The sequence below is a fragment of the Zootoca vivipara genome, chromosome 3 (genome assembly GCF_965207765.1).
Source record: "Zootoca vivipara chromosome 3, rZooViv2.hap1.1, whole genome shotgun sequence".
NCBI classification, from domain to species: Eukaryota; Metazoa; Chordata; class Lepidosauria; order Squamata; family Lacertidae; genus Zootoca; species Zootoca vivipara.
Window position 1 is genome coordinate 47,725,564 of NC_142586.1, and position 16,815 is coordinate 47,742,378.

Below are 16,815 nucleotides of genomic sequence, written 5' to 3' on the forward strand. Positions count from 1 at the left end.
AAGTTGTGCATTCCTGGAGCTTCTCCGCACACTGGCTGAATGTGCAGGTGCTGGGGTGGGGTGGGGTAAGGTGGCTGCAAATGTGGCGACGGAGGGCAGGGCAGACTACATGGGTCCTTCACCCATTGGGCTCCATTGAAGGCAAGAAGTACACTGGCATCTGAGATCACAGACAGCCTGCTGTTCTTCAGAAGAAACAGAAAACCCCCACAAGCAAGATGGTCTACATTGAAGAACATGTTGAAGACAAGATTGTCATAGGATTTTCAAAGTACAATATTACAGCTGTATTAAACTCTATATACACCCAGGCTTTAAGAAGACAAGATACAGAACACCTTTGTTTTACAACAAATGATCCAGCTCTTTAAAAGCAACAATTTCAGATAACTGTACAAACATCCTGCTCGTGTGGAGAAACTTTGCGTGTTTTCAGTTGAAATGAATTGCCCCAATGTGCCTCCTTCGACACCGTGTGCTGCAATTTGACCTTAGTAATTTTCCAGTTATTTGTATTGTGATAACTACATACACACATGTATTCCGGTTCAATTGACCAGACATAGGAGACCTTAAGCTGGCAAACATGGGTTCACAATAATAACTTCAGCTCTGGATATAATGGCATATGGCCCTAATCCAATGAGGAGGTGATCAGAACATGGTCAATAGTTTCTGCATGGCAATTTCTGCCTTCCACTTTTAGGATGTGTGGAATGCACCCAGCACTCATGCCGACAGAGGATAGATCTACATGCAGCAGTCTGTGGATGCTGCCCTCCTCCCCCCAAATGTTCTGCCTGTAGCACACTCCAAACACTCTTGTTTCCTTCTCCTGTAGAGTATCTGTTTAGCACCAAGGAGGAAGTTAGGTAGATCCAAGGGGACCTATAGATTGCAGCATAAAGGTGTAAAGCTTCTCATAGTTATAGTCAGGGTAAGACCGCGCATGAATTTGAATGTGAAGCTCATTCTACTACTGTACATCAATACATTGTATAATCTCCAAGACATCTGGTATCACATTAATCTACACAGAAAGAGTGGAACGGTACAATGTATAGGTTCAGGACTACATTCTCCAGATTATGACAAAAAACCACTTTCTTGTGAAAGTTACTTAGATACAAAATTTGAAACAAGAAAAGAAAACAAAGATAATATACATCTACCCCTAATATATCTTTTAAAGATCTGCCGCCTGCTGTCTTCCTCCAACCATGGCTTTGTTAGATGTAGGAAACCAAATTTTTGTTATTGTTATATGGATTGGCAGAGGTTGTGCATTTCATTTTAATTGGATAACATGTCGATTGAAAAATTTGTCCAGATTTTCTGCCAGCGCAGCTTCAGTTGCAAGAAAAACCTAGCAAAAACTTATGCATCGCCTAGATGTAATGTCATTGTGAATCTACAATGCAGCATTTAATGTTGTTGTTGTTTTTAAAAAATCCTTCCTAGAGCATTCTGCTTCCCACGTCCCCCACCCCCCCAAATGCATTACAAAAGATCTTCCAAACTGGACTGAATTAAGAAGAAAGGGGGAATCAAGAAAGTAATAGGTGTGGTCATGATTCTTGTTTACTTCTCTGTTTCTTTACTCTCAAGTCCTGGCAATGGGGCTCATTATTTGTTGTTTGTGGCATCAAACCTGAAATGTTTTTTTTGGAGTCAGAGCTGCAATTTTGTAATGGACTGAAAGCGAGATATAGCTCAAGGGGAAGTTGCTATTGGAGAAAGCGATGATCACAGCTCAAGATAGGAGTTCATTAGCACCAGTCCCTCTAGTGGGGAGAAAAGGTACTTGAGCTTGCAAAAATCCCAATTTCTTATTTCCGTTGAAATAATTCAAGTTTTCCAGATAGTGTTTGTAAGGCATGGGACCGGTCCCCCCTGAAGATAGCCATGGCTTCTTGGGTCCAATCTCACCATACGACTGTTGCTGTGGCCCAAATATGTAGGGGAGGTATAAGCTTAGCCAAATAGCAACAAGGGCCATCCGGATGACATGTGGCTAAAGGAAGGATGCTATTAACAATGGGCTACATTCGGATCTCCCCAAATGCAGTTGCCAAGGGCAGCTGCCACCTGGTGGCGGCTCTGATGCAGCTCCCTACTCCCCACATATTGCAGAGAACATGGGGAAGGACTCTTCTGTCGCACTGAGCTTTAGAAGAGGCATACATTGATGTGCATCCCAAAGCTTTGCACAACTTGTGACTTCCTGCTCCCTCTCCCAAGTCTTCTGCATGCCCCAGAGGCCTTTGGGGGAATGGAAAGATTGGTGACAACTGCAAAGATTGGCTAGCTATTAAGCCAAGCCAAATCTATGAGCCCCTGGTTCCAGTGATGCCACATTGAGGCATTGAGTCAAGCAACGCGGAGCTTGCAACCAACCAGTTGACTTGAGTTGTGTGGCAGTGACCTTTCTTCTGCATCCAGCTTGAATGGTCTTTATGTGTCTGATTTTCCATATGTGATACAAAAACAGGACAACAATGATATTAACAATAATAACCATATGAATAATACAAAATAATTATCATTATATTCTTTTTTGGAAAATTATTACCACAAACCAGCGAAACAGATTCCGCTCCCCACCAGCCTCTGCATCGGTTTTAAAAAATGTGAAGATGTACACTTGTAGAAAGTTCTCAGTACAAAAAGAGGGGGAGACAGCTGGAAAACGGATATCTTTCTGTAAGGCAACACATTACCTTTCTCCCACTTTCTCAAGTTACATTGGGATTGTTTGGTGTTTTTAGGAAGTGTCAGAACTTGGCTTGCTTCAGTTTATCGATGTGGTAACAGAGTTTCAGTGCCGGTCCCAGCTTCAGGCCCAAATATTTCATGATCATGTCACTTTTCAGTAGCAACAAAGCATTGCCGTCAATCTCCTAGTTTAAAAAGAAATGAGGAAGGAATCAAAAACGTGATGCGATTTTGACCTTTGTTGAACGGGAAGGAAACTACTATCCCAATGAGCTCAAAAGGAATGGCCAGCAGCACCTTGGGTGGTGTTGAGTTGCTTGAAAAATTAAGTAATTTAAGAGTTCTTTGAAAATTTGGAGAAATCAGGTGAACTGTGGCCCTTAAAATCCTGAACGTTCCACCTGGCATCTATCCAACTGAAGTATGGAGAATTTGTATTCTCCTAACTTTATCTGTTCTTTAAATACTGTAAGTCTAAAGTTAATTTCCACAACCTTGAAAGAGAAAAGAAAGTGACACAAGTGTCCTTGCCTAGTAGTATATCAGAACTCTTATTCATGACTTGGTCAGTATTTGGTGACATTTTGAGAGGTTCTAATAAAAGCACAGCCCAACTATGGATTTTGGAGCCCCCACTCCCATGTAGACCAACCTGGCTGCCTTTGGTTTGCGTGAATTAATATCACTTAGGGCCATTTCAATGACTGCATGAACATCACTGTTGATGCAGGTTGACTATAGCCATCTTCCCCTACCTGGTACTCTTCAGATGACTTGGCCTACAACTCCCATCATCCCAGTCAGCACACACACACACACACACACACACACACAGAGAGAGAGAGAGAGAGAGAGAGAGAGAGAGAGAGAGAGAGAGAACCTGGACATAAATCACCATATGAGTTTGTTCTTTAAAAAAATCACCAGTTGGCTCTTTAACAATGAGCTATCAAATGCTTATGTGATTCTTGGGAATGATGCTAATACAGCTTTTTGTACTTCTGTTATTCTGTATGCTGCATAGTGTCAATTATACTGATGAAACTATATAAATAAAGACAACAACAAATAATACACGGGTGCACATATCAGGATTCAAAACATCCATGTGCCTGCTATTAAGGAAGAAATCCACGTATTTCCTGATGACAGGTTATTTTGAACTCAGGAATTAACACCCAACTATAGAAAGAAGTATGAGAGGTGCACCATTGAGTACATATTATTATAATTTCCTGATTGCTGCTCACATTTATTCAAAATGCTTCTACTGCAGCTTTCCTCAGATGAGCTCAAGGAGGCTAGCAACAATGAATTAGAACTATTTTAACAATTATAAAACAAAAGCAAAACATTAATAGCAGCAGTAAAACACTAGAATAGCTGTAAAGCGATAAGAACAACCTATTAAAAAAGGCCAGGAACCATTAACAATTTTAACCTAACAGGTTCTAGTAAAGCTTTCTAATGTAGCCCACATAAGTTACTAGCCTTTGTTTTGTTTGTTTTGTTTTGTTTGACTAAATACAAGGTTAGTAGCCTGCATTTCCATACTGACCGCAGAAGAAAGGAAGCCCCCTCCTCCACAGACAGCATAAGAATGCAGGATAATAGCAGCCTAGTTAAACACAATGAAAGAAAGAAAGGCTCTTTTGACGAAGTGGACTGGCAGAGCGGGGTTTGGGTCTGTGTGTGACAGGACCAAGAGATCTATTCCTTCTTTGGGATTCTGCTCAGTCACCTGCATGGAATTCCTGGCTGCTTTTTGCTCCCAGGCATACTTGTGAAGTAGAATGATGACACAATTCTGTGATGAGGCAACTACTCATAGTGTTTCTAATTACCCGATGGAAGGCCAATAAAGAAGGGGGAAACCAAGCAACTCTCGAGAAGGAGCTCCAGAGCTTGGGCACAGACACGGAAAAGGCCCACTCCCTGTTCCCAGCTTAAATGTACTTCTAGAGATCCTGGGACTCAAGCAGTGTGTGTGTGTGTGTGTGTGTGCGCGCACGCGCACGCTCTTGTATTTTACAGAGAACCACATATTTTAAAGGAATGTACAATTCTCTCATGAATAGGGTTGCCACGTCAGGAGCATCCTGGGCCCTGCAATTTCACAGCCTGTATCTGAGGCCAAAGACCTGGTTGGGCTCTGGAAATGGAGGTTAATTGGAAGAGGGGAGCAGAAGAAGACAGACCTCACCCATCCCCACCAATAGTGTCTTTGCTCCTTTATGGGCTGAAGTTTGCAAGCTGCATGCACAGCCTTTTAAATTATTATTATTATTATTATTATTATTATTATTATTATTATTATTATCATTATTAAAGACGTTCATCCATCTGGAGATTCAAGCCCTCCACCTGCCCCCTTGAGGGGGCAGGCAAACCTAGAGACTTCAGGCCAAACCTTGTGGGCTGGTAACCCTACTCTTGAAGGGAGAACACATGTGTTTTGCATTAGGGTATATATCTAAACCTACAAAAGCTCCAATCCAGAATTTCAGGGTTAGGAAGCACCTTGTGAAACAGAAACACCATGACATTTAACGACCTGCTGTGACTCCTCTGTCATAGGCCTGGTTCAATTATAGATCTGATCTGTAGTAATAATTTCTGTTGTGCTTTATAGCTGCCAAGGCTTATGACCTAGACTAGCTTCTCGCAGTCTGCTGGAAGGCTGCAAAAGTATACAGCATCTGGAAGAATTTCATGCTGCTTTATTAAGATCTAATCCTGTGAACACTGACTGTCAAGCTTAATATTTCAGGCTTAGTGCTGAACACTGTGATAAGCCCACTGACCAATGCAAACGGATGCTAAATCTGGAGGCTTGGCTTTAGCGTGATGCCTTGGCATACAACACTGTGCTTGGTAATGAAAAATCCTTTCTTTTTGTTGCTACTGTTTTCAAAAAAGATGGACTTTGCCTGGCAGTAAAATCACTATTCAAGAAATACTGTAAAGGGAGGTAAGCTAATTGGAAGAAAGCTGGAATAATCAATACCAAGACGTATCAGGTCTATGAAACAATATGCACTTTCAGTGATAATATCCATCATTGGAAGAGTCAGGATATAATTCTGAAAGAGCAAGCTTAATTGTCCTCAACTCAAAAGCTTTACTCTCCCTTCAATATTCATTTTTCCAGTTACAGATCAGAGCAGCCCGTTGCATTACTTTGTTCACTCATCTTGGATTGGCATTCCTGTTGGCTAGTTCGCCTTACTCTTAATCTGTATCCCACATTGCTTCCCTTTAAATTCATTCAGGCTCCTTTCTAGGTCCAATCTCTCCTGAAATTCTTCTGCACCCTCCTCAGAAATGCCAAGAGGGGAGCTGGCTAGCCAAGAAATCACAACTACTATTTGGGCAAGTGCCAGTTGCCTTCTTTGTATCTGGGCATCCTGGAGGAATGAGCCACTATTTACCCATAAGCTTTTATACTGACATGAACTAGGATTCCTTGCAGACAGTAAACATGTTGTTGGTCTCTCTCAAGGCAAGCTGTTTCTGTCTTAGTATGAAAAGTACAGGACTGGGAAGTTAAACTAACAAAGGTCATCACCACCTCATTCTGCAATCCTGCGCTTGTCATCAGCTGCAAAAGCAAGGATTTCAGGTGCTGCTTGGGAATGTCAGCAGCATTCAAGGCTTCCGACTAAATTATGCACCTGCTCCTTAGAATCATTTAACTCACAGGAAGACATGGCTAAGGTTAAAGGAGTAATCACTTGTCTCTCACCTCTGGGGTCTTCATGCTAATCCAGTTTAGAAATGAAGGTTAAACAATTTCAGGGAAATGAGTTATTCAAAGGCATAATTGAGCAGGATTGGGTGATGGCCTTAATCAAGCATCAGACCTCTTGTATATATCTGTGTGAAGCTGACTGAATATAAGGAGCAGGTTAGTGGGTGCTTTGATATGGAAAATTTAGAGCCCATATTATGTTTAAACCACATCACCACTGTCAAGGACTGCAGCATTGCACAGAATGCTAAGTTGTCGGCTACTGAGCTTACTGTAGAACATAATAAGCTTCCTGGGTCAAATCACAGATCCAAATGTCCAACATTGTATTTCCCAAAGTAGCCAATGAGATATTTCTAAGGAAGTCCACAAAAGGAGCATAGATACTCTTGTTGCAACTGGAATTCAGTGGCCAAGGTTCTCTTTAGGTTTGATGAGGCCCTAAGCTGCTGAAGGGTATGGGGCACTTTATATGTCCAGCTGTCCTTTGTCAACAACAAATTGTCACTGTTTTTTGTGTTGAATATATGCTATATGGTAATTTATGGACCTAATAGGTACCAGTATCTAAAGCCATTTGCACATAACAAAATATGTATTTTATCAAAGTAATTGCTGAACTGAAATACAATTAAGGAGAAGCCTACACAACACAAAACACTGTTGTTGTATGTAGGTTTATTTTATTTGTTTTTTTAATCTTATATTTTGGAAATGTACGTCCAGATTTTGTTTCTTTACATTTTGGGGGGGGGGCCCAAGAGAGTGGGGCTCTAAGCTATAGCTTGTTTAGCTTATACGTAAATCCAGCACTGCTCTCAGTCATGCTGGAGAAGGTGGGAAGCAAAAGAGGAATTATCTCCAGGTTCATAGGTAAAGGTAAAGGGACCCCTGACCATTAGGTTCAGTCGTGATTGACTCTGGGGTTGCGGCGCTCATCTCGCGTTATTGGCCAAGGGAGCCGGCATACAGCTTCCAGGTCATGTGGCCAGCATGACAAAGCCACTTCGGCCGAACCAGAGCAGCACACGGAAACGCCATTTACCTTCCCGCTATAGCGATATCTATTTATCTACTTGCACTTTGTCATGCTTTCAAACTGCTACGTTGGCAGTAGCTGGGACCGAGCAACGGGAGGTCACCCCGTCGCGGGGATTCGAACCGCCGACCTTCTGATCAGCAAGCCCTAGGCTCTGTGGTTTAACCCACAGCGCCACCCGGGTCCTAGTAAACTATTAATTGTGATGTGCAAACTGTTTCTTTAGTTTATTACTAGCCTGTGCAAGATGTGCCTCAGTAAGCTAAATGCAGGCCATTGGCCATGTATGGTGGTAGCCTGTCAAGCACTTCACAATCCCGTTTTCACAGTCCCAGGTAAGTAGCTCACAATGTTCTGGTGGGCTTCATTGGCTTAGTGCAAATTGTGTTTATTCACTTGAACATTAGTCCTGGATAACATAATTCCATCACAGACAAGTTTCTACATACGTGTTTTCTGAAGAGCTCCACGTGGGGTCCCAAAGCATGAGGGTCGGCATCCTTTACAAACCAAACCACATCATCAACGGTCCAGGTCGAAGGATTCTTGCTTATGGGCCGAGCTGCATCTTGCCTGTCTGGTGAAGGACTTGAGGCTATTTGAGGTGAAAAGAAGCAAACAAAGGAACCCGTCACATTACAAATAAACACTGATTAACTTGTTTCTTCAGCAGTAGCATGACAGCCATTACTTGCAAAACCAGCATATTTGTAATACAAATAACCTGGGCTGCATTTGCATGGCTAGTAAGTTTCATAAATGTACTTTGCGTCGTTCATGTCCGTTAATCCTTGAACCGTTCACATGAAGGGAACAGTGAATGCCAGGAAGGGAGTATGTGACTGTTGAAATGCATCCACAGAGAGGATTTCTTATGCTGCAAGAAGCAGATGCAGGAAGAGCTCAGGGATATCCATATATGACATCTTTGAATGGGCTTCTCCTGGTAGGGTGTGGGACAAGAGCCATCATTACGAAGTGCATCTCTTTGGCCTCCAAGCAAAGAGCAGTAACCTTTAAATTAGGTCAGACCACTGGTTTTTCCATGCTTTTGACCACTCCTATTTAGGTTAACTTGGAATTAAGTCCTCCTATTAAGTCCAACCGGACTTACCTCCAATGTGCATAAGGCAGCCACCTAGTATCTAAGCCTTGTGTGGAAGCAAGCCTAAGGCAGCCTTCCCAGCCTGATACTATCTAGATATTTTGGACTACAACTTCCATCAGGTCAGTCAGCCTGATGAGAGTTATATTAAAAAAACCAAAAACATCAGCCACACTTACACAGAAGGGCATAAGGTTGGGAATGGCTGGCCTAAGAAGTGAGAAAGCAGAGAGAACTTTGGACATTGTGGATTTGATTGCTCAGCAGAAGGCATGATGGTTAACCCTGGGTTATAAAAATGCAAAGGACTCACTTCCCTGCTGGGAGAGAGAAAATATGCCAGCTGCCACAGTCTGAAGGGAACAACCGCTGCTATCATAACCACAGGCAGCAGAGAAAGTGGCTCAAGTAAGCACCATCTTCCCATCTGGAATTAAAAACGTGAAGCTGCTAATGGAACAAAAGAAATGGTAGGCAGGGACAAAGCAGGGCTTTGGCAAATGCCTCCCCTGAAATCCTTAGACCGAGGGCTGCTTCACAGAAGATATGCTTTACAGGAGTGTACAGAACCACCACCAATGCCTAGACATGAAAGGACATGGGATGGACTGATTAGGTAGGCCTGGAAGCTGGAGCACGTGGCAATATCTAGATTCATGTCATCAGGGGAAAGGAGGCACTTTCCCTGTTTTCCACGCACAATGTGTGGACACTTTCCCCTACATTCCCACATCTGCATGCACACTTCAGTTGCCCTACTTTTAAGAACACAGGAAGCTGCCTTATTGTGAGTCTGACCATTGCTCCATCTAGCAGAAGGTTGCTTTCATTGACTGGCAGTGGCTCTTTCTTGGGTTTCAGGTGTGTGTGTGTGTGTGTGTGTGTGTGTGTGTGTGTGTGTGTGTAGGGGGGAGTTCTCCCAGCTCTCCCTGGAAATGTCCAGGATTGAACCTGGGAACTTCTATAGGCAAAGCAGATGCTCTACCACTGACCGAACAGCCCACCTGTAAATTTGCATTTGCTCTTTGTAGCAAAAATGCATATTGCATGTGGGGCAGCCCTAACACTTTCCACAGGATCAGAATATCTTCCTGCTCAGTATCCTCCTAATCACCCAGCTTTTATGAAGCAGAGTGTCCCCAAAGAACATCTATTTGGAGAGCTACTAAAATTGCACAAAGATGAACGTTGCGCATGTGACTTCTTAATGGCATCAAGGCTGAGATGATTTAAGGTCACATCAGCTCCTTTCAACATTAAATCAAGGCAATAAAGCACACTGGGATGAAAGTGCATTTATGTTTTTTTATTCTTTACTCTCTGCAGAATTATAAATCTCAGTCGCTATCTCTGTGCCGTTTCCTTCCTGAACTTAACCCCCTTTATTTGCTCCTCTCTCTCCTTGGCAGCGCGGCATTATGGTTGAACAAACAGAGCCTGTTTGGCTTTTAGCTATATCGCCGGTGTGTGTGTTAAAGTGAGTATGCACACATGGAGAAACAAAGGCAAATGAGCTTAGAAGAGGCGGCACAATGTAAAATGAAGTTAGTCTTGATTAGACACTGGTTGCTCTATCACTCCTTGCTGTAGTGCCGTTAAGAAGCTGCTGAAAACAGCAAAAGCCATTTGCACAGGAGGAGCATCCCAGTTTGGTGTCTTAGCATTCAATTGAAAATGCAGGAAGTAGTTACAGGAGTGGAGCGGGGAAAGATGCCACCACTGCTTGGCCTTCTGCTGCGTCAACATCTTATAGTAGCTCTGCACTTTCTTTGGTCTGCTAGGTGGACTATAAAGAGATCAGAATATGTGGTATGTGGCTTATCAGATGCAGTGAAGCACCTAATATCAGTGCTCCCTCATATGTAGATGTCTGACAGACATCTTTAGGATAAGATTGGGACAGCAAGATTGAGGATGTCAGTGGCACAGAACACTTAAATTGCAGAGTGGTTTAAGACAGAGGTGGGCAGACTTCAGGCATGGGAGGTTCCCTTTATGTTTAGCTAGAACCACAGGATCCACTGAGTTGAATCAGTGCAAAAGGCATCCACCTAGAACACAGTGCCTCTGAACTGCTGCTACTAAACACAGGGATGTGTTCTTAGTATCAGAGCCAAGTTGATGGTCATCCCACAACTTTCTTTACTTTGGCAGTCTAATTGAGGTGTGAGTAGTTTGATTGCTGCTGTTGTTAAATTATTGAGAATCAAAGATCCTTGCTCATCTCCTACAAACTACCCAGAGATCAACCAATAGAACCAGATCAAACTTCTGCCCATTCCTGGTTTTGGGAAAGAGGAGCTAAGAGGTTCAAAGAGACTGGGGAGCCTGAATTCAGCAGGACCATGGAAGCATCTCAACAGGCTTGGTCTTCAACCTGTTTATTGTGCATTCTTGGTTTTCTTGCACATAAGTTAGACTCTATTCAGTCTTTATTGAGCAATCACTGTGATTTGTGTAGGGGGCTCTTATAGCAGTACAGTACTTTGCTAGTGATCCTCAGGTAACAGAGCCAACACAAAGAAGTCCCTACAATGTTCCGTACTGGATGGTGCTTCATACAAAAACAGGACTTTAAGCAGGGCCTTCCCAGCCATTCCTGAGGAGAGGCACCCTGTCAGATACATTAGAACCACACATAACATAAAGGACTTAATAAATTAAAGCCAGCACTTTGAATTGGGCTCAGAAGCTAATTGGTAGTCAACAAAGCTGTTGCAAAATTGCTTGACTCCTCAGGTCTTGCATGCTTTGTTGGAGGAGCCCTACCTGTATATAAATCCTGCATTAATGCATCTGAAATTTATTCACACCAGGGATTAAATACATTAATAACGATCTCATCTCTCTCATGTCAAAGGTATCCTAGGGCATTGTGTCATCAGAATTAATCAAGATGATAAAGAATGCTCAGATTACAAAGAGAGAGGAGTCTTTGGTACCAATAATTATCCTTAAAGATCATAATTTAGGTAAAATCCAATTTCCTGGCTTTGGCAGGTGGCAAGAAAATATGTAAATGAACTGCGCTTAAAAACTCGTGATGCAGCTCAGAGGGATAATCAACCTATTTTGTTTTATTTGTACTTATTTTTAGAAAGATTTATATCCCACCTTCCAGTGCTTATGCAGCACCCAGGGCAGCAGCCAACAATTAAAACAAACAATAAATGCAACAGCATTCCAAAAATACAATATAATAAAAACAGTGACAGATGCAGCAGATAAAACAGAATCATTTGATTATATATACATATATCTTCCCAATAAAAGAAAACGGTTCACTGGAATTGTCTGGTGGTACCTGGAACTGTCTTTAGATTTAGGTAAAACACAATGTAATAGGACTGGTCACCTAAACAGACAGAGGGCTTTGACCACACTCATGTTTATCTCAAGTGGTTTTACATTTGTCTCGCCACTTTCCCCAGGAAAACCCATTGTTTGCCACTGAATCAGAACAAATGTCAATCCACATAAAAAGGAACATTGATATTTGTTCTGATTCATTGGTAAACAGCCAGTTTTCTTGGAGGAAAGTGGCGGGACAAGTGGGAAGTATGGCTCCGTCCTGAATCTCAGTCACTCCGGCCACCCAGTGGCTCCAAAGATGAGCTCAGACTTGAATTTAGATTTCTCTGGATCTCAGTAACCACACTGAACTGAAACAGAAAAAAAGGAAATAAATGAAGGCTCAATAAAATAGAAGTTTAATGAGAATTATTACTGAAGGAAAGGAAATAACCAAATGTGGGACAACAAAAGGCCACAACAAGCTACAGCCAAGCAACAGGCTGAGGGGGAAAGTACCTCAAACAGAATAGAAATATTAAGGGTTCTATTAAGCCCATTAATAAATTAGATAGGGGAAGATATTCACTACTTTAAAATGGTCAAGATTACTTGGGCAAATCTATCTTTAAAATGTAAAAATATACATGTGACATTTGACAAATTAGAAATGAATGAAGTTGTTGTTGTTGTTTAAAAAAATTGCTATTGGTCAGACCATGACAATATTGTATCCTAGTGCAGTAATGGAATTACTGCAGGCTTATTTAATAAAACCAAGGAATTGTTTTTGAAAAATTCTAAATAAATGGAAAGAAAACAGTATGTAATTTCATTTTTAAAACAAATGAAGAAAGAAACACATATTGTAACTGGAGTAATCTTGGGTTCTGTTAGGGTTTGGCACAGACTTAGGGCTTACGTTTGCCTGGGTTTAAAAACCCCCCACAATATTCATTGATTAAGATTCAGTTTCATTTCCTGGCTTACAAAAATAAATGTTTGTGTAATTATTTAAAAACAGGTTAGTAGGCTATTTTAATCCCAAGGTTTGAGCCTTTTGGAATACATATTTCAAATGTTTCTCTTCTTCTTAACATAAACAGTAAGAAATAAAAAGAAACTGCTTTTTATTGTAACTTACATGCTTACATCAGGCCCACACAACTTGTGGTGCATCAGTCACAATACAGCCCATCAGTATTGTGGACAACGCCTCCATTTCACGGTCAAGGCTACACAAGGCTGCTGAGCTGCACTTGGTTGTGAGTGGCCTGGCTCATAAAATGATATCATCATGACAAGAGTTGGTCTTTAAGGAAGAATAGAAACTTCACAGGTAGCAAAGGAACTCAACACATCATCAGATAAAAATTGAATGTAAGATGTTACCACTTCTGTTTCCTTCCATGTAGGTTCCATTTCTGGTTGGGCTTGATGTCTGATGCCTCAGAGCTGCAGCTGATGGTCCTCCAGAGCCCATCTGGCCAGAGCGGTGACTGCAAGAGGAAGATGACCCACCACCATGACGTCCCTCGCCAGAACTCTGCCTCATAGAGTACACGGATCCCATACAATTAAAGGCAGAATCAGAGGGGTCTACGCTGTAATGCTTTGTGTTCACTGGATCAACCAGGTAGTCTTCAGGTATGACTGTTTCTGTTCAAAAAGAAAGGATCAGGGGTTAATGAAATAACATCATTGATTTTCTACCAAAGTGAAATTACATATATATATATATATATATATATATATATATATATTCATTCTCTCAGTCTTAAAATAGCAGACAGGCAGCTAAAAACCATTAGCAAACTAAAGTGTGAACAGAATTAGAAGAAACTGCAGTATGTGGGATTTAATTTATCAATGAGGATTTATAATAGGAAATGGATTTGAATTAATTTATGGCATTGTGACTTTCTAGTTCTGAAATTAATAATATATGTAAGTCAACTTCACTCGAGGCTTTGGTTGACTACAGTGCTTGGTTTGCTTCAGAATGATTTTAGGCAGTTACAGAAAGTGTATGATTTTAAAGATGAATATATATAGGCCAAAAGGATTCAGGCTGTTGGAGTGAGGCTTGAGCACAAGGCTTATTTGCTTAATGCAGGGGAAGCTAACCTGGAGTCCTCCAGATGTTTCCAAACTACTATTGCAGGGGGAATCACTGTTCCCTTCAAAAGGCTGGTGGGAGTTGTAGTTCATCAAAACCTAGAGGGCCAGATGTTTAATAATACACTCCAGGCCTAATAGTACAGTGTGAATTTGAGAAGACAGGGAGTTAACCGGCCATCAAGTCCACTATTTACTTGTACTTACAACATGAAGGTGTAAATAAAAAGAATAATAATAGTACATGCAGCTAATTGATTTAATGAAAAACCTGATTGCTTTCCTCTCAAAATGTTACATATAATGCATGTGGTTTGTTTGTTTTTTAATTGAGACCATGATTTTAAGAACAAGTCTGGTGTCCCGGTGTGTGCTTAATCTGTTCTCTATTGGCTATTTTCTATTCAAGTTTGTGTTCATGGGCTCCTTCCCTCACATCATTTCCCTTCTGTTGCACACTATGAGAGAGTGAGTCTGGGATTTGTTAAGTCCTTGTTTCCTGTTACATCTGAACTGGAAAACTGTGGTTTAATCAATGCTTACTCTCCACAATCTGATCCTAGTTTCATATTCTGGTTTGTAAAAAAAAGAGTTTCTATGCTTGTACAAAATGGGGAATTGTGGTTTAATAAACCATGATAGAAGCTGGGCTGAAGGTGGACACATAAGAAGAGGAGGAAGACAAGAATGGAACACAACAACACAAGGTTTGATCTCAGTTGAACTTATAATTGTTTATTAAATTCAGATAGTTAGTGTCTGAACTGGTCCTTAAACCCACATTGGCATAGGTCAATGTTGCAATCCACAGGACTCATAACAAGAAGCTGTTAGCAGCACAATCAAACGCTAGCACAGTATTTGTGACAGTATTACAAGATTTAATTAGTTTTGTTAACAACACATAGCAGTACACAAATATTAGAAATGGAAAAGGAAGCCTTAGAGGCTGAAAGAGATTTAATATGAACAATATTTTGTGAAAATTGTGATGAAGCCAATATTTCGCCTAAAATGATGTGTCCAATAAGTGGAAAGGGATACTACAGCCTCATGTATAGATCATCATTGTGGATGTCAAAAGAATATAAGAGAGAGTGATGAGCAAATTGGGAGACATTAATTCCATTTAACAGAGTTCTCTGCCATCTAGAATAAGGGCCCTTGTTCTTGTTCTGCCTTCTCCTCACTTTCTATCATTATTCTTTTACCAGTTCCCTAGCTGGCGTTTTTAAATAACAACCACTAGCCATTTCCGAACCTGAGAATTGAGAAGGACATAAGTATAAATATTTTTACACTCTATAATATCCACACGTACTCCAATTTTTGGTGCATAGATCATGCCCATTGAGTATACACACAATTTGTTTTGTGCCTGCAGCCTCCTAGGTAACTGTAATACTCAATACCCACATGGGCATCAGGAGTGGGGCAAGTATGCAAGGCAGGAGGTGCCAGGTGAGGAAAACCTGCCAAGACTCAGTTTTCATCACACATATTTGATCAGCTATGTGCAGAGTCTCACCTCACAAACTGGATGTCCAGCTCTTTAGTGTAGGATTTCTCCACCACCATACACCAGGGCAAATGTTCCACAACTTATATTTTCATTTTTAAATACAGCATTTTGCACTATTTTTTTGCAGGATTTCCTTATTTTGGCTGCCCCAGCTAAATTTCTCATTAATATTTCTCAGGTCCACATTTGCCTCTCTTTCTCTTGCCATTGCTCTTAATATTTCATCCTGAAATCACCCCATGACCCCATCCCTCTACCTTTTAAAGTGCTATAATATTTTTCTTATAATGGGATGGCCAGATGTGGCCTGTCTATTTTCAGCCCTATGATCTCATGGTCACACAGCCCTGCCCTTCATTTGAGCTATGCCATTGGCTCATCTACCGGTAATCGTCAGCTTCATCTAACCGCCTTCCTTGGCATTGTTGGAAGAGATTAGAAAAGCCTTAAAGCTGTATTCCAAAGACAGCCTCAATAAATAATATCTACTTTTTTATTTTTTTACATAATGCTGAGACTGATTTAACATCTGTGTCAGTTCTGAAGTCACCTTCAAATTCTTATTAGGAGGTGCAATGTGTTGAAACAGATGGCCTTCCAACTCCCTGAAACCAACAAACTTCAACTCCAAACTCCTTGTTATTATCAGACTGGTGCATTTAAAAAATGGATTGGAGCAGTAGTTTTACAGGAAGATCTTTATTTTCACCTTTCACCAGATGCATGGAGATAGATCCTGAGCCATTTTGTACATTCCACAGAAGCAACAAGAGAGGAAGTTTGATTGACTTCCAACTCCCATGCATCCACCCCACACTTATGGATTTCCTGGAAGGGGACAAGATGAGCGCCTCTCTCACAGTGACCCAGGTATGATGAACATCTCTGACACAGGTAAGTGCAATGAGGAATACTTCAAGGTGTGACCCCTGTGAACATTGTTCATTTGTTTGCCTGAAACATTTGTTTTCTGTTGTTCATCATGAATGATCTGTGTGTGTGTGTGTGTGTATGTGTATGTGTGTTTCCTATGTTATTATTATTAATCATAATCACATAATTTATATACTGTGTTCCATTTCAAGAAGAAATACCAAGGCGGTTCACATACAAATAAAAGCCAACAGAAAAATAATGCAAACAAAACCAATTATAAAAACAATAGCTACCTTTAATTAACACAGTGAAACAACTACATTAAAACATCCACAATTAAAACATATAAAAAACAAGTCCATTAAAACAGTATAACAGTTAAACAAAACTCAAAGCAG

At 41.0% G+C, this 16,815-nt stretch overlaps 1 protein-coding gene across 1 annotated transcript in view; it reads right to left on the bottom strand.

Annotated features, from left to right (window-relative positions):
• Positions 1 to 220: 220 nt before the first annotated feature.
• SCML4 (Scm polycomb group protein like 4) overlaps positions 221 to 16,815 on the bottom strand; it is an 84,024-nt gene continuing 67,429 nt past the window's right edge. The window contains exons 6-8 of the mRNA XM_035110678.3: positions 13,294 to 13,560; positions 7,955 to 8,100; positions 221 to 2,900 (exon numbers count right to left, since the gene is read on the bottom strand). Of these exons, the coding sequence (XP_034966569.1) occupies positions 2,775 to 2,900; positions 7,955 to 8,100; positions 13,294 to 13,560 (539 nt within the window). The 3' untranslated portion in view covers positions 221 to 2,774. The remainder of the gene's footprint in view (positions 2,901 to 7,954; positions 8,101 to 13,293; positions 13,561 to 16,815) is intronic.